Source organism: Podarcis melisellensis (assembly GCF_964234715.1).
Source record: "Podarcis melisellensis genome assembly, chromosome: 11".
Lineage (NCBI taxonomy): Eukaryota > Metazoa > Chordata > Lepidosauria > Squamata > Lacertidae > Podarcis > Podarcis melisellensis.
In genome coordinates, this window is record NC_138543.1 from 8,798,656 (window position 1) to 8,826,565 (window position 27,910).

Here is a 27,910-nt window from a genome sequence, read left to right on the forward strand (position 1 = left end):
GCACAGGAGTTGCCTTTGCAAATGACATATTTCTTGCCCTTTCATCTCCAGCATCCTAGAGCTGGGGGGAGCCAAGGGGACATCTAAGTCCAGGGGTCAGCAAACAGACTTTTTCAACAGGGGGCTCTCAGACCTTGTGGGGGGGGGCTGGATTATATTTTGAAAAAAATAATGAAGAAATTCCTATGCCCCACAAATAACCAAGAGATGCATTTTAAATAAAAGGACACATTCTACTCATGTAAAAACACACTGATTCCCAGACTGTACGCAGGCTGGATTTAGAAGGCAATTATGCTGGATCTGGCCCTCGGCCTTAGTTTGCCTACCCATGTCTAAGTCTATCCTTCAACCAGTACAATGCAGCCCAGATCTCTAAAGCTCTGAACTGAGGCAGCTAGATGTGGGCAAGACAGATGTGTGCTGTCGAGTTCTTAACTGAAGTCCACACATGTGTGGCTGTTAAAAAGGTAAAGGTACCCCTGCCCGTATGGGCCAGTCGTGTCTGACTCTAGGGTTGTGCGCCCATCTCACTTAAGAGGCTGTGGGCCAGCGCTGTCTGGAGACACTTCCGGGTCACGTGGCCAGCGTGACAAGCTGCATCTGGAGAGCCAGCGCAGCACACGGAACGCCGTTTACCTTCCCGCTGGTAAGCGGGCACTATTTATCTACTTGCACTTTGACGTGCTTTCGAACTGCTAGGTGGGCAGGAGCTGGGACCGAACGATGGGAGCTCACCCCGCCGCGGGGATTCGAACCACCGACCATGTGATCGCCAAGTCCTAGGCACTGAGGTTTTACCCACAGCGCCACCCGTGTCCCGTGTGGCTGTTAGCACAACAATATTTTGCAGTCTGTATCTTCTGGTCAATCCTTTTCAAAATTTAAGCAAGGAGTCTACCCATAGCTACAGGCAGTCTGGGAGAAAAGGCGATTCAACACCCTCAACAGAATAAACATGGAGGAAGGACCCCTGGATTTGACCCAGTGCAAAGATTTCCCGTGGAAGGAACAAATTCCCAAACCCTGCCACCCATCCATCTATTGCAATTAGTCTTACTACATAAATAATGATCAAACATGCCTGCGGCTGGCTGTTTTCCAAGATCATGCCTTGTCTCACTTCTGCGTTGAACTTCCACAGGAGCCTGCATCCTCCCAGATTCTCTTGCCTTTTGTTTCTGCTAGCTCTTGGCATCTGGCAATGCTTTTTCTTCATCTGTGGAGATCTTAGGACTGTCCTTTCCCCGTATGGTTAGAAACGAGTATCTCAGTCCTCCTGCCATGCTGAAGGGGAAAGCAGAGAACACACACACACAGTCAGAAGGCCATGTCTCCTGTCCGCCATGTGAACTGGGCATGCAATTCAGGAACCCCACTCACCAGATATTGAGCCCTATGAAGTTCAGCACGGAAAAGATATAGTCTCCACCAATTAGCATTCCAATGTAAGCGATGGACACATTCTGAAAAAAATTAAGAGGCATGCTTTAACTTATTAACCAGTGAAGGCGGTGAAGGTCCTATGTGAGTGTCTGAAGGCAGTTGGAGGATGGATGGCAGCTAACGGATTGAGGTTGAATCCTGACAAGACAGAAGTACTGTTCTTGGGGGACAGGGGGCTGGCTAGTGTGGAGGACTCCCTGATCATGAATTGGATAACTGTGCCGCTGAAGGACCAGGTGTGCAGCCTGGGAGTCATTTTGAACTCACAGCTGTCTATGGAGGCACACATTAATTCTGAGTCCAGGGCAGCTGTTTACCATCTCCATCTGGTATGCAAGCTGAGACCCTACCTGCCCGCAGACTGTCTCACAGAGTGGTGCGTGCTCTAGTTATCTACTGGACTACTGCAATGTGCTCTACATGGGGCTACCTTTTAAGGTGACTTGGAAACTGCAATTAATCCAGAACGCGGCAGCTAGACTGGTGACTGGGAGTGGCCGCCAAGACCATATAACACCGGTCCTGAAAGATCTTCATTGGCTCCCATTACATTTCCAAGCACAATTCAAAGTGTTGGTGCTGACCTTTAAAGCCCTAAACGGCCTCGGTCCAGTATACTTGAAGGAGCATCTCCACCCCCATTGTTCAGCCTGGACACTGAGATCCAGCACCGAGGGCCTTCTGGTGGTTCCCTTGGTGTGAGAAGTGAGGTTACAGGGAACCAGGCAGAGGGCCTTCTCGGTAGTGGCGCCTGCCCTGTGGAACGCCCTCCCACCAGATGTCAAGGCAATAAACAACTATTCTACTTTTAAAAGACAACTGTTTTAGGGACGTTTTTAATGTCTGACGCTGTATTGTTTTTCAAATTCGGTTGGAGGCCGCCCAGAGTGGCTGGGGAAACCCAGCCAGATGGGCGGGGTATAAATAAATTATTATTACAATTATTATATTCTCCTAGTATCACTGTGCTGTAAGGCATATTTGTTCTCAAGAATTACAAGCGGTTAAGAAAATATTCTGATCTAATGTTGATGAATTGAAACTAACATGTACTTTTGGGTTGTTAGTAATGGCCACTCCAGTGGTACCTCAGGTTACATATGCTTCAAGTTACAGATGCCGCTAACCCAGGAATAGTGCTTCAGGTTAAGAACTTTGCTTCAGGATGAGAACAGAAATTGTGCTCCAGCTGCACGGCAGCAGCAGGAGGCCCCATTAGCTAAAGTGGTGCTTCAGGTTAAGAACAGTTTCGGGTTAAGAACAGACCTCCGGAACAAATTAAGTACTTAACCTGAGGTGCCACTGTATGTCTCAATAAAACTTCAAAATAATAATATGTGGGATCCATGGCAGCAGCAGAAAAAAATTCCCCCATGCTGTTCTGTTTTTTAATGCACACAGCAATCTCCCTTCATTTGAAACATTGTGTTGCCCTCCTGGGGAAACAAGAGATATTTGTTCAGTGAGTAGCATCTCATCAGGCTATGAACTGCAGATAAGACGTATTTGGCCTTCATGATGGCACTGTCCACATCTTCAGAATCCTAGGAATGTCCACAGTATTTATAAGCCCCCAGTTCTCATGATAAAGGTTTTTTTTTTAAGGGCAATTAATGAATCCCTCTTTGTTCACCTCTCAGGGTTTGCTTTTCTTCCCCAAAATAAATAAACCTTTATCATATTTCTAAATTTTGATTTTCAAAAATAACAATACCAAAATTAGAAGAGAAGCGAAGAAAGCAAAAATGGTAAGAACTGCCGCAGTACAATGTCAATAGAGCATAGCATTACAGATAAGCACAGACATATTAGAGTCCTAATATGGTTTCCCCTTAAGAAATCATGTCTGGAGAAATTCCACCCCCCCCTTCCAATTTATTCCCTGTATAAGATTACTCAGACCAGACCCAGTCTTCATACGTCTTGTACTGTCTCCTATTGTATAGAAACTTGACCTCTTAGGTGTTTGTCTTACTGGTCCAAGATGCCTGTTTGCCTATCATGATAATATAGGCTCAGGAACAATTCGTCTCTGCCATTTTACGAGCTAACCAAAATAAAATTCACGTGCCCACAAAAAGAATCGTCTGTGGCGTATCCCGTCGAATCCATTTCTCTTTAGCAAACGCACTGTCATTCAAACAAATTAAGTTTCCCTATCGGAAGACGAAAATGAAATCTGAATGGATTCCATAGCTAGTTCTGATGCTGTCACTCATCAACAGGTCCTGTTGGTTTCGCTTACCTTGATAGCACCAACCACTGTGGTTGTGAGGGCAGAATTATAATGGCTGCAGAGGACTGTAGAATACATCAGAAGGAACCTAAAGTAAAAAAAAAAAAAAAAGTATCTTGATCCTGTGCACCTTTTCCCAGAAGCAAGCATGCACGCACAGGATTGCAAACTTATGATACCATCATTTCACTGCTCCTCTTAAACAGGGCTGTATATATTTTTAACACCTCCAGCGTGATCTAAAAGAAGTTGAGCTGGGAGACTTATGTATAAGATGATTAAATAAAAACCTGTGCTTGTGTGGACTTCACCATCCATGTTTGACTATACAATTTTCACATCCTTCCATGTGGGCCAGAGTAAAATAAAATAAATGATTAAAAAAATTTAAAAAAAAATCTGCTTTTTTAATTTAAATCCAATTATTAAATCAAATCCACCCTGATGTGGGCTCTCCAAAACTGCCACACAACCTGCTGTCAGAGACTTGACTGAAGGGGATGAGATTGAGGAGGAATGGTGGAAATACCTGCCCCCTTTCTCCGGAAGCTTCCAGACAATAGTAAGGCAGTACAATAATACCTTAGTTCTGGAACGCCTTGCAACTCGAACGCTTTGGCTCCCGAACGACACAAACCTGGAAGTGAGTGTTCCAATTTGCAAACATTTTTTGGAAGCGGAATTTCTGACGCGGCTTCCGATTGAGTGCGAGAAGCTCCTGCAGCCAATCGGAAGCCGTGCCTTGGTTTTCGAACTTTTTTGGAAGTCGAACGGGCTTCCGGAACGCATTCCATTCGAGAACCAAAGTACGACTGTATTGAATTAGAGCGGCGGTTTGAGGAAGGTCACAGCTCAGAGACAGGCGAACAGAAGAGTTGGGAGGTGTTGGGAGAAGAGGAAGGGGAGACAGAGTCAGAGCAGCCTGCTGACACGTTATAACTGGAGAGTATTTCTGACCCCTCTTCTCCCAGAACCCGCCATCCATTGAGAGAACAAGAGCAAAGGACTCAAGAGACAATTAGCCCTTGTCAGCCACCCTAAGGGAAAGTGCTGTTGCTAGGAAAGGACGGGGAAGGAGCTCAGTTGGAGCAACGCCATTAATGGGAGACAGACTGCATTCTTTTGTCTCGTTGTGATGATTGAATAAACTCATTAGTCAGAACTCTTCATTGTTTTCTTTGTTTCTTGCTGCCACTGAGGGAGGGATAGAATTCCCAGAAGCCTGACGCTTGCTCAGTCAGAGACAAATGAAATGAGGGCCGCTGCTCTGCATCATATCATCACAGAGTCATAAAACTGTTAAGTTGGAAATGGACCCCAAGATCATCTAGTCCCATGTAGAAATCACAGCTAAAGGATTCCTGATAGATAACCACCCAACCTTCCTTGTGCTTCAGACTACATGGTTCTGAATTTCCTGGAAAATGCCTTAAAGATGGGGAATTAAAACCCTATTTGAACCAATCGGGTTTCTGATCTTCCTAGGTTTTTGCTGTCGTTATTAGCTGTTATCCCAACCTGCTGACTATATAAAGGTCAATAGCAGATCTGCCGGATGAAAAACAAAACAAAAAACCCAGTCAGCGATTACTTGTCAAAGACACCTTACCCCAGTACACAGGAAAGAAAAAATTGAAAGATAAATAAAACATTTGTCCACTCCTTGAAGTTGGTGGCCTATAAAAATAAAGAAGGACATGTTTTAGGTATGTTTTATTGAAAATAGATATTCTAATAACCCAGTTAAATAAACAGAAAGATGACAAGGCTGATATATCTGATGCTTGAGAATTGCACCAAGGTGTCTGCTCTGAATTTAACCGCCAGCATTCCTTGAATATCACTTGCAATCAAGATGGATCTAAAGACCTATTCCTTAAGACCCCCACAAAAGGTTAGATATGTGCTGTTTTCATGTCAGTTTCAACCCCAGAAATGCATTTAGAATGTACAGAGAAGATAAAACAAAGGAAATTTAAGTTGTGCCCCATGTTTACTTGCGATCTCTCTAATTTCTCAAACCTGTTGCACCAAGTTTGCAAAATGAGGACTTGTTTGCTGTTGGCTGCTCTGCAGTTGGGGAACTCCCTTGTAAATTTGAATCAATTCTTTCCATTTACATTTGGCTTTAATGGCCATTTTCAGGAAGACTTTGATTCTGCAAGATTCAAAGGATTAACCCCTCCTTCTTCTTCTTCTTCTTCTTCTTCTTCTTCTTCTTCTTCTTCTTCTTCTTCTTCTTCTTCTTCTTCTTCTCCTCCTCCTTCTCCTTCTCCTTCTTTCAAAAAGTGTTGCTACCCAACCCCTGAAACCATCTGCATAAAACATTTCCCTAGTTAAAACACACTTGTTCTCAATTGGGCAGAAAGACTGTTAATTTACATTTTTGGTTTTTATGGAAGCCGCCCAGAGTGGCTGGGGAGGCCCAGCCAGATGGGCGGGGTATAAATAATAAATTATTATTATTATTATTATTATTATTATTATTATTATTATTATTATTATTATTATTTTGTTGCCAATTGTTATTTGCAGTCATGCTTCTAATTTCCAGTGGTTATAGTCCCTCTTCATTGTCAGAAATATGCCTGCCTTGATGAATTTTAGGGAACCGTTCCATAATGCTGACCCTGGGCTTTGTTGACCATCTGCGCATGGTCCCTGGAAACCCTCTCTCCCTGGATTTTTTACTCAAAACTTTCCTAAGTTATCTTCTTTCCATGAGCTGAAGAGAAACTCCTACCATTCTGAGAACAGAAATGAGGATCCAAGTCAATGGATGTATTACAATGGCTTAAGTGGTTTGCAAGCAGAGCTTACCTGTTGGAAGTCTCCACTGAAGAAGCTTATGAGAACTGTAGGAATTACCATAAAACAGGCATTATAAAAAATGACTCCATATTTTCCCAGCTCCTGTATAAAACAGACACACCTGTTTGACAAGCTAGTTAAAGATCACTTAACAGCCACGGGTGGGGGTTTGTATTTAAAGATCTAATGGCACTCTAGCAAGAAAGCAATTCATCCATTTAATATATGCTTGCAGTTTCTGTAATATATGCTTCAATAACAAGAGGTTTCTTACTAAATAATCAACTCAGTGAAGTCCCGCCTATGAAATGTTTGTGTAGGCCTGGTTAAAACTGACCAAAATTGGAGTAGACACTCACTCAAACATCTTACCATCTTTTGTTTATTTATATACCACTTTATTGTAAAATACCTCAAAGAGAATCTCTCTCTCTCTCTCTCTCTCTCTCTCTCTCTCTCTCTCTCTCTCTCTCTCTCTCTCACTCTCTCTCTCTCTCACACACACACACACACACACACCTTATTGGTAAAAACAATTAAAACAATGATTTAAAACCTTCAAAAAAATTAAACCCTGCAACAAACTGAAAAATGTATTCCAGGCATCTAGGCAAGTTTGTCTAAACAAAATGTTTTTGCAGGTGTCAAAACGCTGCTTGCCTAATATCAATAAAAGATTGATTTTTTTGGCAAACACTAAACAGGGATTATGTGGCACCTATCATAGGAAAAGGGACGTGGGTGGCACTGTGGTCTAAACCACAGAGCCTAGGGCTTGCCAATCAGAAGGTCGGCGGTTCGAATCCTCACAATGGGGTGAGCTCCCGTTTCTCGGTCCCAGCTCCTGCCAACCTAGCAGTTCAAAAGCACGTCAAAGTGCAAGTAGATAAATAGGTACTGCTCCGGCGGGAAGGTAAACGGCATTTCCGTGCACTGCTCTGGTTCGCCAGAAGCGGCTTAGTCATACTGGCCACATGACCCGGAAAAACTGTCTGCGGACAAACGCCGGCTCCATTGGCCAGTAAAGTGAGATGAGCACCGCAACCCCAGAGTTGTCCACGACTAGACCTAACTGACAGGGGTCCCTTTACCTTTATCATAGGAAAGGTTCTGCAGATAGAAGCAGTCAAGTGGGAATATATGGAGTAAAACATTATGTCAGGTAAACTGGTCCCAAGTTGCTAAGTGCTCTGTATACTAATAGTAACGTTTTGAACCTGGCCTGGTAGCAAATAATCAAATCAGTGCAGGTCTCTGAGCACACGTGTGAAAAGGGGAGAAGGTCTTACTCCTGCCAACAATCGTGCTTTGTCTAGCCGGTGCTCTGTCTATCATATATGATGTGAACTTCCTTTCTGCCCTCCCTTCCCCAAAACAAGCTGAACCCAGCAAAGGTGGTGACAGCAAATGGCTAAGATAGCAAACACAGAAGTAGATTTCCTAAGAAGCAGAAGATCAATATTTGAGAAGTAGGCAGGAGGATGGAAGAGAACTATGTTACAAGCAGGTGGGGAAGAAACTCTGAAACTGCCAGTAAAAGCCCATTTACATACTACTATGCTCTGCTCATTTTTTCTCATGAAGAAACATGGCCTGAATTTTACTACCTAGTGGTTATGTGCCTGTTCTAACCATCTCCAAACTGCAACACACCAGGGCTGTTAAAAATCTTCCCAAAGTGAGTTCAGCAAGGATTCAAGGAATAACATTCTAAAATGTTACTGCATGGCTGCCATACACCGTGCATTTTTTTTTAATCCAAAAAGATCTCATAACAGTTATGTGAAGATCTCTTGAATTAGTCTAATGAAGGATACAGGAAATTGGTGTAGTGGTTAAGAGCGGTGGACTCGTAATCTGGTGAACTGGATTCGATTCCCTGCTCCTCCACATGCAGGTGCTGGGTGACCTTGGGCCAGTCATACTTCTTTGGTGTCTCTCAGCCCCACTCAGCTCACAGAGTGTTTGTTGTGGGGGAGGAAGGGAAAGGAGATTGTTGGCCGCTTTGAGACTCCTTCGGGTAGTGATAAAGTGGGATATCAAATCCAAATCCATGTAAAGGCAAGAGAAGCTAATGAGATAACTGAATTTTGCTGATGGTTGAATCATAGGCTGGTCAACCTAGCAGCATGCCCCATGCAGCCCAGCTTTCCCAAGACTTTAGCCCAGATTTACAAAGCTGCCTGTGTCTATGTTTGCATAAAGATCAGTTTCCTTCTTGATCTAGCAGCTAGCCAATCTTAGATTTCCTTTTCTGAGATGTTTCTGGCTTCTTAGAAAGATGACACATCCTTTTAGAATCATGACATCAGGGTGAAGGCCAAAGCTGGAAAACCATTAACTAAATACCTAAATATTTAACTCCTGTACTGTCAACCTCTTAGCAGGGACAGTATGTACAAAATTGAAGTTGACTTTCACAATCTTACTCAAGTCCTAATTAAGGCTGTCTATGAACATATCCATAAATTCTTAGAACAAAGATGATCATTCCTTGGTTTTTCGTGGAAATGAAATCCCCACATAGTTACCTTGGGGTCAATTTTTTGTTTTGTGTAAACACCGTTTGCTGCTGTGAAGACATCATTCAGCAACACAGAGGCATAGCCTTCCATGCTGAAAGCTAGATCTGATCTGGAAGAGAGAATATAGAGATGAAGGCATTTAAAAGGCATCCTTTGAACAGTGTTATGCGTTGCTGCCTTCCCAAACCAGTTCCATATTATAAAACCTGATGACACTAACAGCACGTTCAGAAGTCCGTAGCAGTAAAGACAACAGCAAATGAAACGAAACAGCTGGACAGTTCCAGATAGCATTTCACTCAGAAATCGCTCCGATTCATTCCTGGCAACTTCTCCAGTGGTGACTTAGCTGATCTATGCAACCAAGAGCCAAAATCAGACTAATTCTCAAAAGAGATGGGCAGGAAATAGCCATGAGTGGACTTTTAACAAGTATTACAGCTAAATATCCCCTGTTCACTTCGACACAGCTTGTGCTGTGCAAACCTCCCAAACAAGTTGGTAGCAGTTTATTGGTGGGTCATGACTAGGGTTTGAATCTTCCCTTAGGTCTGAGACCATTTCCCCACCTATATAACTATTGCAGACTCATAGAATTGTTGTGTTGGAAGGGAACACAACTATCATCTAGTCCAGGGTTTCCCAAGCTTGGGTCTCCAGCTGTTTTTTTGGACTACAATTCCCATCACCCCTGACTACTGGTCCTGCTAACTAGGGATGATGGGAGTTGAAGTCCAAAAGCAACTGGTGCCCCAAGTTTTGAAAACCCTGATCTAGTTCAACTCCCTGCGATGCAGAAATATATTGCTCAATGTGGTACCTTCCTTTTTTGTGGTGATACAGGAAAACCATTCACCTACTGTAAAAAGGTAAAGGTAAAGGTACCCCTGACCATTAGGTCCAGTCACAGACGACTCTAGGGTTGTGCACTCATCTCGCTCTATAGGCCAAGGGAGCCGGCGTTTGTCCGCAGACAGCTTCCGGGTCATGTGGCCAGCATGACTAAGCCGCTTCTGGCAAACCAGAGCAGCGCATGGAAACGCCATTTACCTTCCCACCGGAGCGGTACCTATTTATCTACTTGCACTTTGATGTGCTTTCGAACTGCTAGGTGGGCAAGAACAGGGACCGAGCAACGGGAGCTTCCTCTGTCGCGGGGATTCGAACCACTGACCTTCCCATCGGCAAGCCCAATTCTCAGTGGTTTAGACCACAGCACCACCCGTGTCACCTACTGTGTCTTGGGGCAATTCCCAGCAGAAGTACAAGGTTAGTAAATGAGAGTGAAGTGAAGAAATGACTTTGCTTAGGAGAGCAAGCACTTTTTATGTTTAGCAGAAACACGAAATGCAGTACTGACTCAGCTGAAGCTAGTTTTTAAGTGATTTTCATATTTCATAGCCCCAGATCCAAAGAATAGTGCAAATAACTCCAAGCACTCAAGGAAGCCTTGGACTTGTGTTTCTCCAACAACAGCCCATCTTTTGGAACTGAAGAGAGATTTAGTTGTAGTTTTTATATGGTATGGAAAAGGCAGTGTGCTGTCAAAGGAGAGGAAAACAGTGGACCAGTGCTGAGAGTCGCTGAGGCGTGTACAGATCAGCGCATTGCTCTGCTGTCTCCAGCACCAATCATCAGGGAAACAGAGGCGGTTTTAGAGCGGCACAACTGGTGCGGCCACACGGGGCTCCGTGCTGCGGAGGGCAACACAACAGCACTGCACAACTGAGAACGAGAGTTGGAGGTGTGCCAAATTTTAGGGCTGCTGAAATTTGAGAGCCCAATGACCGCCACTGAGGGCAGCAGGGTGGGGAAAGAACCAGCTGGAAATGGCGACTGAAGGCCACATGGACATCAGTCAAATGGTCCCATGTGGCTCGTACATTATGTGATGTAAAGGACTGCAGAATAAAAGCATCTGCGGAATAGTGCAGCCATCTCCTGCACTAATTCCTCTGACAGTTCCTGACGAAATGGTTTCATTCTCGTGGTACACTCAAGAAACAACGATCCAACACAGAAGGAAAGGACTTTAAAACCTTACCCTGCTGCTATGATAGCTCCAAGGATGATTGCGAACACACTAATTACAATGCTCAGTGAATAGCGCTTCCTGTATAAAGAGAAACCGTATGGTTGATCCCATTCAGTTTATAATTAGGATGAACACTAATCAAATTAAACACTTATCTGAACCAGCATTATGCATCTCAGAAAGTGGTTTGTGACACAGCAGAATGAAACAAAAGAATTAGGCTTATTTCTTTTAATCATATAGCACCTGGAGGCTGACAAGATTCCAATTTCCCCCCATTCTAAAATATTTTGAAGCTTCCTTTAAAAAGGGTTGTAGATCCCAGATTCAATCCCTGGGATCTTCAGGAAGAGCTGGCAAATATGACCACCTGAAACCCTGGATGACACAGCAAAAAATGCTGAGCTAGATAGAGTAATGGTCTGGCTCAGTGAAAGGCCTATGCTCCCATTCTGTCTTACAAATAGGTCAGTCAAAGCCAGGGATCATTTGTGATGCCTTTCCAGGGATTTGTTTCTGATGCACCAGCTCAAATGCATCTCCAGAGTCATCTGTATCTTACAATGCAAATCTGAGACAGGTTTACTCACAATTTTGTCCCGCGGTACAGTCTCAGACAATTGTGTATAGGACTGTATACTTAATGATTCAGTGACGAGACAGTTACAGTAAGACATGGGTAAGCAAACTAAGGGCAGGGGGCCAGATCCGGCCCAATCGCCTTCTAAATCCGGCCTGCGGACGGTCCGGGAATCAGCGAGTTTTTACATGAGTCGAATGTGTGCTTTTATTTAAGATGCATCTCTGGGTTATTTGTGGGGCCTGCCTGGTGTTTTTACATGAGTCAAATGTGTGCTTTTATTTACAATGCATCTCTGGGTTGTTTGTGGGGCATAGGAATTTGTTCATTTTTTTCCTTCAAAATATAGTCGTCGTCCCCAAGGTCTGAGGGACAGTGGACCGGCCCCCTGCTGAAAAAGTTTGCTGACCCCTGCATTAAGACAAGAGTATATGTAGACTCCTGAAAATACTCTATGCAAATTGCTAATTGGTTTTACGATGAACTTCTTGCAATGCCCTGGGCTTCTTGCAAAAGCTCAGTGCTAACTTTGAGTTGGGATTACATCCTCCCTCTCCGCTATGAAAGCATTTGGGAACTCCCATAATAAATCCCAATAACCTACATTCCAAATTTGTACATGATTCATCTGATTTCGGCAAGAATGCAGAGCCTTGCAGCTCTAATTTCTTGCTTAGGGCGGTGTCTGATGCTCCACCAGGGGCGCTGACTTATAAAAAATATTGGGGGGGCGGGGGCCCATACCGACTTATAAAAAATATTGGGGGGGCCCAAGACCTCCCAACCGCTGCTGCTGGGGGAACGAAAGGGGCGAGCCCCGGGCTGCCCCAACCTTAAGTGAACCTGTGAGGGCCTGCCCTTTGCGGCAGCCGATTGGCTGCCGCCGTGGGCGGTGAATATTAATGAGCTAGGGGGAATCCCCGCTTCTCGCGGGGCTGACGCCAGCCCCGCGAGATTGTTGATGGGTCGAGAGCCCGCAACCCCACCCCCTCTCTAGATCGGGAGTGGCTTTGTTTTAACTCATTACTGAATGTATTTTAAAAGGTAACTATCGTCAAACAAGGAAAATAAAAAACACCAACATAATTTTGTGATTTTACAAAGCATAATATAACTAATAATTTTCTTAAATTATTGGGGGGGCAGAGCCCCCCCAAACGAATTTTTGAGGGGGCTCGGGCCCCCTCAGGCCCCATGGAGTCAGCGCCTATGTGCTCCACAGAAAATGGAAATCCTTTTCCTTTCATGTGTGAGTGAAATAAATTCGATTTGGGACATTAATAGGAGAAAACCCTTTATGACCCAATCATTAAGGAGCCTGACTCAAAGGCATATTGCAATCTTTACTGTATTGTGTGACACAGCCTGGCTGAGATGGTGTGATGTTATAATGTTCACAAATATTCCAAATGCTCTGGAAGCAAGGAATCTTTGTGATCCAAATTCTGTGAGGCAAAGAACAGCTGTCAGTTTAGTTGGGATCATCTCTCCCAGGCCGTAGGAACAGGAAAAGCACGATAGGCAGGCTACTGAGTGGAAAGGAAAGATGAAGGAAGGGTGTCATGTTGGCAATGAACTGAGAACAGGAACCTGAAGAAGGTTCGAGAAGATGGAATACAAGGAGGTCAAGGTAAGTAAAGGAAATGAAATGAAGAAAGCAGTGTGCTACAAACATCTGGAAAACAATATGTGATTGGGGCATGGAAAAATCAGGAGCCAATGAGAAGGAGAAGATAAGGGAAGTCTGGGAGGTCAAGGTTATGAGGTCCAGATGTGCACAGTACCTTTGAGAGCTTTGTAGAAGATGTGGCTTCTGCTGTTATTCTACTGTTGGGCCAAGAAACCAGCAGGGTATTATGGGGTGAAGGGCTGAACTTCACATACTGAGTCAAACTAACAAGCCAATTCTTTTGCTGCAGGTTTCTAGTGCTCGTAGATTAACTGGTGTCCGCTTTGTACCCAGTGCATAGTGTTCTGAGAAGCCTGAATATTATCATCAAAATTCAATTAGCCAACAGGAACTACGGTACTCATCCATGCATTCTGGCCAGATAGCCTATCTGATAGATGGCAGTGGCATTTCAAAAATGGGAGGCAAATACTCACCCAAGAACAATCACTTCCAGCAGTAATGTAAGAGGAATGGTAAACTTCCTAAGGACTGTAAACATTGGCAAACTAGATTTTTTAAAATAGAAAGAGAGGGAAAAAATATCCATGTCATGTCAGTTGCAAGTTTTTTTTTATTACAATTAATGCTTCTTTGTCTCTGCTAATGATATCATCCTGCATTAAGAAATGTGCCTGAACAAATTCTCAGCCTCTGTCGCGGCCAAATGTCAGTCTGACACCACAGGCCAAACACAACAGAATAGCTGGAAGTGACAATTCAAAAAATTAAGCAAAACTTGGAACTCTGCACAGCGCAATATTCAATGAAGAAAAAGTCATAGCATCAACCGATGAGGGCTTTAAGATCAGCTGAGTACAGATCTCCAATTAAGATCAGCTCCCAATACAGATCTCCAATTGTCCCTCACTTTCTATGGATGTCAGGCGCCGAGTTAAAGTGAATTTATTTATTTTCATTGGCTTTTGGAGCACCACGAGGATTGCTTTGTCGCAATGTTTTATTGTGCCACCGCCTGCTTTGGACTGCGGCAATGGTATTTCATGCCAACTAATTCATTTTAATATTGTGCTGTTTATTGCATCCATTGTTAGCCACTATGGGCTCTGCTCAGAGAAAGAGCAAATTATAAGCATGAAATAAGAAGCAATGAGTCAATTAAGGTTTTGTGCAAACCATTTAAGAAGAGGTTTTTTTTAAAAAAAAAATATTTATGCTTCTTGTTAAATAAATAAATAAATGATATAATGTCTCCCAACAATCACTAGCTATAGGCCAAGGCATCAGGGCAGTCACTGTCAAAGGTATTGGGGCTGAATCAGCCTTGGTTGCTTGAATGGATGATTTTTATTGAGAGAGGGTGTGCCACTCACGTCTTTCAGCCACTTTTGAGACCACTGACTATGGTAACCTCCTGGGCTGACTGCTCAGGTTGGGTACCGGAGACATTGTATTTCAGGGATTTCATTCCTCCTTGCACTGAACAGTCCGGAGAGCAGCAGATTCCACAAGGCGCCATTTTGTCCCTGAGGACAAACATCAACATTGGGTAGGGTCTCCCCGAACCCAACTCCAGAAGTGGCAGGAAAAACCCACACTCGTTTATTTTCTCACACAAAAAGCTGAGAATACGTCCCAGATACTTGCACCTCCCCTCCTCAGAAGGAGGATGGGAAATCCCCAGCATAGAATCATATTACATTGCCAGCCAAGTACACCACATAATCCAGCATATTCTAGAAGATGAGTCGAAACAATGGGTCTATTTGGAGAGAGACGCCATCAAAAACATCCCCCACAACAGCATACCCATTTCTCCAACACAATCTAAAGAAAATCCCCACAACTCTGAACAGGTTCACACAGGGAAAAGTAGGCAAACTATCCCCATCCCCCTGGCCTATCACCCACTATTCCAACACGCAGCACAAAACCTCCCGATAAAAACCTGGAAAGCCAAAGGCCTACACTGTCTAAAAGACTTCTACAAATACAACAACCCCATACCAAGACAACATTGGATATGGTCATTAGGAGTTTTGGAGCATGATGGCATCAGTACACTGGTGACACCTAAGCTTTATTTCTCATCTGATTCAGGAGTGGCTGCCCAAGCCCAAATGCAGTTGTGAGTGGGCTGAGCTCCAGTAAATGGAGTCAGAACTCTGGAAAGATGGAGGCTCTGTGGGCATTGGTTCCCATAAACACTGTTCAGGCAGCTGACAGCATGTGACATCTCTGCTAAAGCATCTGCACCAGTTGTCCACGTGTAACGATGGGGGCTAGTCTCAATTTTTTACATGCTTCCTTTCTGGAGATCATGGAGCTAGCATGAATCAAATATAAAACACTAGCTATTATCTGAAACATGGCCAAGAAGGTACAGCAAACATCATGATCGCTAATGCTTACGGAAAACATCAGCACACTAAACTTGAAGTCACCAGAAAGTTAACCACCACCCTCCTGTACGTAGGAACCAGGCTTCACACAAACAATAAAATCCTCCTTCAAGGGTAAAATTATGATTCGGGAAGCATACGGTCTTCCTGAGATTAAGGTTGTGTCCCTTCCGCTTCAAATATATCTCAGCAAACAGGAATATACAATGGTTCAAATGACTAAAGTATTGTGATATTCGCTCAGCCAGAAAGTCCCCTCGCTCAGCCAAGAAGTCCCCTCCCTTCTCCACAAATTACAGTAGAACCCAGTGCTTTTTTCCTGGGGGTACGCAGGGGTACGCATACCCCTAAATGCAGTCATACCTCATGTTACGTTTGCTTCAGGTTGCGTCCCGCGGCGACCCGGAAGTACTGGAAAGAATTACTTCCAGGTTTCGCTGCTCATGCATGCGCAGATGCTCAAAATGATGTCACGCGCATGCGCAGAAGCGGCGAATTGCGACCCGCAGGCGCGGGTTGCATTCTGCTCATGTTGTGAACAGGCCTCTGGAACAGATCCTGTTCGCAACCAGAGGTTACCACTGTATTTTGTGAATCTAAGTTTGGCCTCATTGAGGGGCAGTATTTCAATATGAGTAGGAAAATGAGAGTACAGTGGTACTTCGGGTTAAGTACTTAATTAGTTCCGGAGGTCCGTTCTTAACCTGAAACTGTTCTTAACCTGAAGCACCACTTTAGCTAATGGGGCCTCCTGCTGCCGCTGTGCAATTTCTGTTCTCATCCTGAAGCAAAGTTCTTAACCTAAGGTACTATTTCTGGGTTAGCGGAGTCTGTAACCTGAAGCGTATGTAACCTGAAGTGTATGTAACCCAAGGTACCACTGTACCCCTAAACATTTTTCTTAGAAAAAAAAGCCCTGGTGGAACCTAAACTATAATTAAACACCACATTTCCAATGGTCAGGTAGCTCACAGCTCCAACGGGATCCCTGTAGCTGATTATCTAGGTTCTCTTACTGGAGGTCATATTTTGGTCTCTTACTCCCCCTTCCCTCCCTCCGTCGTCTTCCTCCCTCTTTGCTCTATGATCTCAAGAATTATCCCGGCACTTCACTAGACCGCAAATCAAAGAATGGGCGTGAGATTCTGCTGCCTTGCTGGCATAGGAAACGGAAGCGGAGAGCTCAACTCACACGGAAAGCATAGATCTCTATCCCTGACTTGCACTCGGCTTGCTTCAAGACAGAGTACAGCCTCCCCTTTTTCTTTTAGCATGGGCCTGTGCCACACTGATATAGTGGTACCTGGGGTTAAGTACTTAATTCGTTCTGGAGGTCCGTTCTTAACCTGAAACTGTTCTTAACCTGAAGCACAATTTCTGTTCTTATCCTGAAGCAAAGTTCTTAACCCGAGGTATTATTTCTGGGTTAGCGGAGTCTTTAACCTGAAGCATCTGTAACCCGAGGTACCACTGTACACCCACTTCCAGGCTGAGGTAACTTTACAATTAAGCCGTGTGTGTGTATTGTGCGATTTACTGCCTGGGTGTTTGCTACCTAGCAGCCTGAAGGAGCATCTGTGTGCTCAGCCTCTTTTATTTTCATGCAATAAACCTATCTTCCTCTACATCCTGGTGCGTGAACTTCTTTACTGGGCATAAGGTTCAAGGGGGGTGCGCAATGACTCCAAATAAAAGATTCAATTCCTCTCAGAGCTGTACTTTGGGTAGGGCTCCTCTTTATCCAGGACCTGCCCTCTTTTTCAGGGGTAAAATTTGAGACAAATTGCATTTATTGAACAGCCGTCATAGCGTCCTCTTTATTTTTGCTCTTCAAAATATGGCAACCCCAACTTCACATAGATGGTGGACATAAACCTGGTTACACATATGCCACAAGGCATATGTTCAAGGCTCTTGCATTGATAAACAAAGGCTTTATATCCCAGCTGAGTCACTGAGTTCATCAGGAAGAGCTCTGCTAGTTCCCCATGTTTCAGAAGCCCAAGGGGCTTCAACTAGAAGTCAGGTCTTTAACGTTGCTACTCGCATGCAGAGAATACTCTCCCTGCCCTCTCTCTGCAGGCCTCCTTGCTGTTAACTTTCAGACGTCTCTTGAAGATTTTTCAATGCTTTTCATAAAATCATACAGTTGGAAGGAATCTTTTGAACCCTTGACCCTGAGATTAAGACTCTCATGCTCTACCGACTGCACTATACTGATAGGCATATTCAGTGGTTCAGATTTATTTATTTTTTGCCAGTCATTCTTCTTATTTTTATTGCTTTATATAGCTTATGTTTGATTGAATTTCTATATCTTGTCGAACAGCACCTTGATACTTTGAGTGGAAGGTACATAAGTATTTTTTAAATAAATAAATAATAAATAAAATAAATCAAATCAACGGAAGGTATGTACTAATCCCTTCTAACTGCCTCACGCAGAACATAAGAGCAATTTGACCCAGTGTGTGTTGTCCAAAACAATCTGTGGATGTGGCAATATGGCTCTCATTCAATCAACATGTAGCTACAGCACGGCTCTAATAGTCTCAAAACATTTTCACTTACAGGGGCTAAATAAAAACCAAACTGCCCGGCAACAACCCAACTTATGCTGTACCTTAACTTGCTTGTACTTGATAATCCACTTATGTGATTCCCGACGTAAATCAGAGGAAGTGGAAACAGCTGGAACAAAATGAGGGTACCATTTAGAATGAAACCAATTTTTTTCCCGAAACTGTGGAAGAAATCTATTCCAGTTAGTTCATACAATCCAGCACAGAGAGAAAAAAGTAAATACAGCAAGCGGCAAACTTTGTAAATGATTGCCACTTTTGAACTTTGGCAATGTTTTATACAACATTCCAGGCCCTGCTTATTTCAATAAAAGAAGTTTGATCTCACAAAAATGAAGAATACCAGGAACCATGAAAATAAAATAAAGGAAAAAATCAACACGTCATGTTTACACCAACCACAATTTTGACCCCACTAAGCCTAACAAAGGGATGCGCGTGGCGTTGTGGTCTAAACTACAGAGCCTAGGGCTTGCCGATCAGAAGGTTGGCGGTTCGAATCCCCGTGATGGGGTGAGCTCCCGTTTCTTGGTCCCTGCTCCTGCCAACCTAGCAGTTCGAAAGCACGTCAAGGTACAAGTAGATAAATAGGTACCACTCTGGTGGGAAGGTAAACGGCGTTTTCGTGCGCTGCTCTGGTTCGCCAGAAGCGGCATAGTCATGCTGGCCACATGACCCGGAAGCTGTCTGCGGACAAACGCCGGCTCCCTCGGCCCATAGAGCAAGATGAGCACTGCAACCCCAGAGTTGTCTGCAACTGGACCTAACAGTCAGGGGTCCCTTTACCTTTAAGCCTAACAAGAGGGCAGCGGAAGGCAACCATTTCACATTATAAAGTAGGGGTGGAGAATTTGTTGGGACTCCAAATCCTATCATCCCACACTGACTAGGGCTGATGGGAGTTGGAGTCAAACACCATCTGGAGGACCAAAGGTTCCACACCCCTGCTGTAAAGACTCAATAAACATGGGCCAAGTTGAAAGATTAAAAATCTAATGGATGTTTACTTGGAGCACTTCGTGTTCAATGGGGCTCATTTCCAGATGACTGTAGAGAATTGCAGCCTATGTTTGTTCTAACGTTTCCAGCCCAACATCTGGGCTGAAAAAGTATGGATCTACACAACACACAGTTCGCCAGGTAGGGACCAATTCAGAGGCAGCATTGAACACAAAGTCCACTCTTTAACTGAATGAATAGGAGCGCGAGAGAGGAGAAACTGGCTGTTACCCTCTGCTCTTGCAAGCGACTCCTGCCTTTTTGGCTATATAAGAACTGGTGCAGGGAGAAGCAAGGATGCTATTCATATACAGTTGTACCTTGGAAGTCAAACAGAATCCGTTCCAGAAGTCTGTTCGACTTAAAAAAATTAAAAAAAAAAATTATTTATACCCCACCCATCTGGCTGGGTTTCCCCAGCCACTCTGGACGGCTCCCAACAGAATAAGCGCAATAAAACGTCAAACTTAAAAAACTTCCCTAAGCAGCCCTGTGGAACACCCTCCCATCAGATGGCAATAAACAACTATTTTACTTTTAAAAGACAACTGAAGGCAGCCCTGTTTAGGGAAGTTTTTAATGTCTGATAATGTATTGTTTTTAATATTCAGTTGGAAGCCTCCCAGAGTGGCTGGGGAAACCCAGCCAGATGGGCAGGGTATAAATAAATTATTATTATTATTATTATTATTATTATTATTATTATTATTATTATTATTATTATTATTATCATCATCATCATGCCTGCAGTAAGCCATGGTTTAGCATTACATACTTTGTTGGAGAGAAAACTCAGTACTCCCTATGGCGCCTAGACAAGCATGGGGCAAAAAAGCTCGAAAGCACTGATTATATTATGCAACCTATAACATAGCATCAGATTAGGATTTTCGCTTTCTAAAGTTAGGCACTTTGTCTTACCTTCATAGGAACACTCTTATCAAAATCGGGGAAGTGAATGATTCTATTCAGTTTTGACACATATAAGATCAGAATAGTGGTTACCATCTAAAAAACAAAATAATAACAGTCATGTACGCAACAGCAAAATACTATTTCCAATATGCGGGTGGGTGAATCACAAAACACTCTCTGTTAGTCTGCAGAAAAGCTACATTGCTGCACAGTAATTCTAACAGGCATTCCATGTTTGCAGACTTCATCAGTAGAGGCAGATCCTAACCAATGGCAGCAACCATTTTAGGCGTGTCCGATATGTGTGTGACCGCGCACATTTGCACTGCGCCAAACCTGGAAGTGACCACAAAATGTCACAAAAACATTGCTAAAAGGGGCAGAATGGGGCAGAGCTGGAAGGGGGAGGAACGGGGAGAAAGGATTTGATGATAATAAAAAAAAATTTGAAATAGAAGTATTGAATAACAAGTATAAAACTTTGTCCAAAATGTATAAATTGCTGCTTGAATGGCATCTGAAAGATGAAGAGGTAAAGTCAGTTATGATACATTGGGCCAAAGATTGTGGGTATAATATACAGTTAAAAGACTGGGGAAAACTATGGAAAAAAGGATTAAAATTTACTGCATGCAACGCTTTGAAAGAAAATGTGATGGAAATGATGTATAGGTGGTATATTACCCCTGTGAAATTAGCTAGAATGTATAAAACAAGTAATAAATGTTGGAAATGTAAAGAAAAGAAAGGAACTTTCTATCACATGTGGTGGGGATGTAAAAAAGTGAAAAACTTCTGGGAAATTGTATATAATGAGATGAAAAAGATGTTGAAATATTCATTTATTAAGAAACAAGAAGCATTTTTACTTGGCATTGTAGGAGATGATATTAATAGACAGGATTGTAAGTTGTTTTTATATGACAGCAGCAAGAATATTATTGACACAAAAATGGAAGCAAGAAGAATTACCAACAAAAGAAGAATGGCAGATGAAATTGATGGACTATGCAGAATTTGCTAAACTAACAGGAAGGATTTGAAACCTGTGGGACCAGAGATTCTTAGAAGACTGGAGTAAATATACGAACTATTTGAAAAGTAACTGTAATGAACAGACTACACTAGTAGGACAGCAAGAAGTTTTGTAAGGAGGACTATTTGAAATATTGCAAGAAAGACTATGAGAACAATTATTAGTTAATAATAATTAAGAGTAATAGAGAAATTAAGAAATGCAGAATAAGTGATAAAGAATGAAAAATCATTTGATTGTTGGAAATGATATGTTAAAAAACCCAATAAAAATGTATTTTTTTAAAAAGGAAGGGGGAGGAACGAGGCAGAGTGACTTTAAGTGGGCCCACACATGGGGGTCCAGAACATAACCACCATGCAAATTGGTCACAGTCTGCACTGCACATCCAGAACGGCAGTGGCACTGGGAAGCTTTGAATGTCCCCTCTGCCACATTACTGTCACATTTCACATGTTGATAAGGTGCATGTCTGTAGCACGAAACCTTCAAGAGTAGAGAACGCCCCTGCGACAGACATGCACCTTCTCAACACACGAAATGTGACATGTGACTCAAGATCCTGATCAGGTGATGAAGCCAGAGATGGTGGTGCAATATAGGGGAAGCTACAGGGGCCCTGTCTGGGCTCTCCCATCTCACAGGATGGGACATAGGAAGCTACAGTACCATGTCCTGAGTGAGATCATTGGTCAACGTAGCTCAGTATTGACACTGACTAGCATTAGGGTGCTGGAGGAGACTCTTGAGAGTCCCATGAACTGCAAGAAGATCAAACCTCTCCATTCTGAAGGAGTGCTCACTGGAAGGACAGATCCTGAAGCTGAGGCTCCAATACTTTGGCCACCTCATGAGAAGAGAAGACTCCCTGGAAAAGACCCTGATGTTGGGAAAGATGAAGGGCAAGAGGAGAAGGGGACGGCAGAGGACGAGATGGTTGGACAGTGTTCTTGAAGCTAGGGACATGAGACTGACCAAACTGCGGGAGGCAGTGGAAGACAGGAGTGCCTGGCGTGCTCTGGTCCATGGGGTCACGAAGAGTCGGACACAACTAAACGACTAAACAACAAGAACAAAGCAGTACCACTCCAGGGTTTTAGATGAGAATCTCTCTCAGCTATACCTGGAGATGCCAGAGACTCCCGTGTGCAATCTTCTACCACAGAGCTTCAGCCCTTTCCCACCCAAAGTTACAGAATTGCGTGAATAGGTCTTAAACCTTAATCGGAAGTCATTCAACACTGATATCTCAAGCCACTGACATCAACAAAACCCACATTTTGGAACTAGCCTTAAGCTACCTGTCATTTTGAACCTTTTAATCTTTGAACATACCTGTCCTACTCCAAGGAACACTGGAGATGGGAATCTAGAAAGAAAAGAAAACTGTATCAGATGCAATTTAAAAGCAAAACAAGATTTAGACAACTCTTTTTATTTCAGAAAGAAACAAAGCTCTTGAAGATGTTGATAAAAGGAAAGAAAATATAACAGCTCTTCAAGTTAGGTTCTGATATTGCTTGAAGGAAAATAAAATTGGCTTATCTCCTTTCAAAGAAGGTTAGTGCAAATTCAGGGGGGGAGGGTTCAGTTAGCTTTTCAATACAATATTTTTATGACAACTGAAATACAAGACAAGCAACAGTTGACAGTACAGATTACTTGGCAATTTTTCTGTGCAATTCCCATCAACAGCATATGAACCTATTTCTCTAATCTGGCAGGACTTGTTTTTCCTTTGGCAAAGAAAGATGAAAAAGCTTCCTGGTTCTGAAGCTCCAGACTAAAACTTCCATTGTTTTCACAAGCTGCTTGGAATTGTACTTTTGTGATCGCATTGAACATTTCCTGCTACAGAGATGTGGTCTTCTCATAGAACTTTATAGTTCCCAGCAAGCCTTGGGGAGAAACCACAACTGTAAAACTATTTCTCATTACTTGGAAATAATTTTTAAAAAATGTTACATGGTGGGATGCAAAGATGACCTTCTATAAGCAGAAAGTCTCTTCCACTCACAAAAGGGCTATTTCTGACTCGAGGGAAGAGTTTTGCACATGGAAGGTGACCCCAAAGCCAGGAGTTATTTCGCCTGTACAGGCTCAAGACTGTGATCCAGTGGAGTTTACATGTTACAGAAGGAGTAGGGAACCTTTGATCCTCCACATGATGTTGAACTGCAACTCCCATCTTCCCTGACCGTTGACCATGCTTGCTGGAGCTGATGGGAGTTTAATCATGAATCTGGCGATCTATCACATCCAGCTCCTATATCCCAACTGAGGAGGCCTATTCCTCTCCCAGCAGCCACCACAGGGCTTTCTGAGGACCATCTGGCCCTATGGGGAAAGCTGCCCCCCATCTAGCTCTTGCTGTTCTGTGTGAGATGGGACTCTTTCCCCCCGTCAACTGCAACCACAGGACCATTCAACAGCCATCTTGCCCTATGGGAAGTTCTAGTTTTCAAAGAGCCGCCTCTCCACACAGCTCAAGATGGAGGATCTATGGTTGAGTGGCTCCTATGGGACACAGGTGGTGCTGTGGGTTAAACCACAGAGCCTAGGACTTGTTGATCAGAAGGTTGGCGGTTTGAATCCCCGTGACGGGGTGAGCTCCCGTTGCTCAATCCCTGCCAACCTAGCAGTTCGAAAGCACGTCAAAGGGCAAGTAGATAAATAGGTACCGCTCCAGCGGGAAGGTAAACGGCATTTCCGTGTGCTGCTCTGGTTCGCCAGAAGCGGCTTAGTCATGCTGGCCACATGACCCGGAAGCTGGACGCCAGCTCCCTTGGCCTATAGAGCGAGATGAGCGCCGCAACCCCAGAGTCGGCCACGACTGAACCTAATGGTCAGGGGTCCCTTTACCTTTACCTTATGTCCAGGAGATAGGCCTGTTGCTGGTTCTAGATGGGGCTGCACTCTCTTTGTAGGAGAGCTCCACATTCTGGGGGTGCTACTTGATCCATCTTTTGTTGCCTCAGGTCCCCCCTGAGGCTAGGAATGCCCATTATCAGTTCCAGCTGATGCAACAGCTGTAGTTGTTCCTGGACCAAGGCCATAGTGGTCCAGACACTGCTGCTTAAAGATCTCCGCTGGCAGTCAAAATGCTCTCAGGCCAAATTTAAGAGGTAACTATTCAAATACTGTATAAAGCCCAGTCCATTTGAAGGACCATCTTTATCCATACATTAGGGTTGCCATGTTTCACAAAAAAACAGGACACCCCAAAGTTGCTGAGCATTTTTAAGACCCCCCCCAAAAAAAGTGGTTTTCCTCTTGACTTGTCTAAGATCGAGGACAAAGTGCCACCTTTCAGAAATTCTCCTTGGACGTCAATTCCACCTTTGAAATCCCAGTAAAGTTTGGGAAAATCAGAATGTATGGCAGCCCTAATACATGTCAGCCTGTCCTTTGTGATCTGCTGGAGAAGCACTGCTAGCTGTCCTGTGTGATATCTGAGTTTGACAGCTAAAAGAAATGGGAGATTGTAATGTAGTACAGCCTGTATTGAGGAATTCACATATTAAAATAGGTGTCTTCTGTGCTTAGTTTTAGATACCATCTTAAAACATCTTTATTTGCACAAGTTTACCTTGCCGTGTGGCCTGCGGACACTGCTTTGAGAAGCTTTTTTTTGCATTTGATTTAAGGGTTTAGAAATATATGGATAAACAAATTAAAAAAGAGAAATTCCTGAAGAATGCATTCTTGAGCCATGAAAGCTGTTCATTTTGACTGCATGTGTATGATTCATGAAACACATTCCTGCATTTCCACTCTCTCAAGCTGGCTAACCACCAGAAAAAGCAACAGCTGAGCAAGAACTTTGGACTGAGAAGCGCTGGAGCTCAGTTCAACCTTTGCCACCAGAGCAAAAGCTGCCCAAATTTCGAAGGATATTTTTTGAATTCTATATCTCACTTTTTCCTCTACGGAGGGACACATTGTTCTCTGCCTCCTCATTAATCCCTACAATAACCCTGGGAGGCTGAGATGGAGGGACTGGCCCAAGGTCAACCCAGAGCATCATGGCCCAGCAGGGATATTTTGAACCCTGGTCTCTTCCAGTGCCCAACACTCTAACCACTACACCACACTGTCTCCCCAAAGAGACCTGAACAGGAAACCTGATGCTCTCACACTGAGCTTCCCAGTTACCAAACACCTTGCAAAATGCAAGTGTGAGTTCAAGAAGAGATTGGGGGGGGGGTAGCATTATTTACAGAGGGGGGTGAAAGAGAAGCACCGATGAAGGAGGTTTGTGGCCCAGCCAGGAAACTACGGGACAAATGGGGTGGGTGGGTTGCCGTCGAGTTAGCAGGATCGGTGCCCAGGGGCGGCGGGGACGGACGCTGCAAGGAAGTCTTGGGTAGAAAAGTAGCTTTTGAATGGGGCAGGGGCAGAAACCGGATCTCACAACCACGATCGGGGAGGGGGAAGTTGGGGGTTTGTCCCCCCACCGACGGTGCGCGGGATCGCCAGCCGTCCAGGTGCTCGTCCTCCTCCTCCTCCTCACCTGTAAGCCGTCAGCACCGCCTTGTTGACCAGGACGATGCAGAAAGAGCAGATCCCGTAGAAGAGGGCGGAAAGCAGCCGGAGCAGAGGGGAAGGGGGAGCGGCGGCAGAAGCGGCAGAAGCGGCCGGCTCCGGCTTCTCCTCTGGGCTGCCTTTCATCTCTTGGCGAGACCCGGGCGCCTGGCCATTCCGCGCGGCATCCCCACCGCCGCCGCCGGAGGAAGCCGAGCCAAACAGGAAGGAGATCGCAGCCAGCCAGCCCGCCCGTCCCCACCCACTCGGCGGCGCCAGCGGCAACGCGCCCTCTTGCGCTCCCGCGGAAACTTCTCGCCAGCGCTGAGTTGGGGGCGCCCTCTGGTGCCGCTTTCGCCTCTCCAGGAAGCGCAGAGCGCAGGCCGCTCGGGTTAGGGCGCGCTGGCATTGACCCATGACCCGGGCAAGAGTTATGGGGACTGACAGTGGCGTAGCGTGGGTTGTCAGCACCCGGGGCAAGGCAAGTAATTTGTGCCCCCTAACCCGTGGATTTGTGCCCCCTAACCCGTGGATTTGCGCCCCCTAACCCGTGGATTTGCGCCCCCTAACCCGTGGATTTGCGCCCCCTAACCCGTGGATTTGCGCCCCCTAACCCGTGGATTTGCACCCCCTAACCCGTGGATTTGCGCTCCCAACCCGTGGATTTGCGCCCCCTAACCCGTGGATTTGCGCCCCCTAACCCTTGGATCTGCACCCCCAACTCGTGGATTTGTGCCCCCTAACCCATGGATTTGCGCACCCTAACCCTAACCCCCAGATGTTGCGCCCGGTGCGGCCGGCCCCCCCTGCACCCCCCACGCTACGCCACTGGGGACTGTGATAGGAATTTTGAGGTCTTGTTGTTGTTGTTTCGTCGTTTAGTTGTGTCCGACTCTTCGCGACCCCACACAAAAGAGAGTTGTCTAAATCTTGTTTTGTTTTTAAATTGCATCTGATACAGTTTTCTTTTCTTTCTAGATTCCCATCTCCAGTGTTCCTTGGAGTAGGACAGGTATGTTCAAAGATTAAAAGGTTCAAAATGACAGGTAGCTTAAGGCTAGTTCCTAAATGTGGGTTTTGTTGATGTCAGTGGCTTGGGATATCAGTGTTGCATGACTTCCGATTAAGGTTTAAGGCCTATACACGCAATTCTGTAAGTTTGGGTGGGAAAGGGCTGAAGCTCAGTGGTAGAAGATTGCACACGGGAGTCTCTGGCATCTCCAGGTATAGCTGGGAGAGACTCTCATCCAAAACCCGGGAGTGGTACTGCTTTGTTGTTGTTGTTGTTTAGTCGTGTCTGACTCTTTGTGACCCCATGGACCAGAGCACGCCAGGCCCTCCTGTCTTCCACTGCCTCCCACAGTTTGGTCAGACTCATGCTTGGTAGCTTCGAGAACACTGTCCAACCATCTCATCCTCTGTCATTCCCTTCTCCTTGTGCCCTCCATCTTTCCCAACATCAGGGTCTTTTCCAGGGAGTCTTCTCATGAGGTGGCCAAAGTATTGGAGCCTCAGCTTCACGATCTGTCCTTCCAGTGAGCACTCAGGGCTGATTTCCTTAAGAATGGATAGGTTTGATCTTCTTGCAGTCCATGGGACTCTCAAGAGTCTCCTCCAGCACCATAATTCAAAAGCATCAATTCTTTGGCGATCAGCCTTCTTTATGGTCCAGCTTTCACTTCCATACATCACTACTGGGAAAACCATAGCTTTTACTATACGTACCTTTGTTGGCAAGGTGATGTCTGTGCCGGATTTACAGATAAGCTAAACAAGCTATAGCTTAGGGCCCCACTCTCTCTCTCTCTCTTTTTCAAATATTTTTTATTGGTTTTCACAAAATTATAAACAAACAAACACATAAAACAAACAAACATAAATCATAACCTTATTAAAAAGTACACTTATTAACATGATTAAGTGACTTCCTCGCTTCCCCTTGGTTGAATTTCAGTGCATATCCTTTTAATGGCTTTCCAAATCACAGTTCTTATAAAATTTAACTTGAACTTATATAAAATCCTAAGCCGATTAAGTATCTGCAAGCTGTCTCCAATTAATTTAACTTGACATATTTAACTCTCTTGCCGCCCCCCACCCCCGAAGAAATTTAAAGGGGGGGGAGGAACCTGGATGTAAATTTCCAAAATATAATATAAAAAACAAATAAAACTTACATACAGCAAGTG

The 27,910-nt window shown here is 44.4% G+C and overlaps 1 protein-coding gene across 1 annotated transcript; it reads right to left on the reverse strand.

Annotated features, from left to right (window-relative positions):
* Positions 1–1,126: 1,126 nt before the first annotated feature.
* SLC35D2 (solute carrier family 35 member D2) lies at positions 1,127–25,940 on the reverse strand. The gene is made up of 12 exons (XM_081930742.1): positions 25,711–25,940; positions 22,533–22,566; positions 20,168–20,254; positions 18,289–18,356; positions 13,740–13,811; positions 11,063–11,131; positions 9,025–9,127; positions 6,503–6,595; positions 5,292–5,359; positions 3,692–3,770; positions 1,384–1,466; positions 1,127–1,287 (listed from the first exon to the last, which is right to left on the reverse strand). Exons 1-12 carry the CDS (start codon positions 25,866–25,868, stop codon positions 1,185–1,187), a joined length of 1,017 nt encoding a protein of 338 aa, XP_081786868.1. The 5' UTR covers positions 25,869–25,940; the 3' UTR covers positions 1,127–1,184.
* Between the last annotated feature and the right edge of the window lie 1,970 nt (positions 25,941–27,910).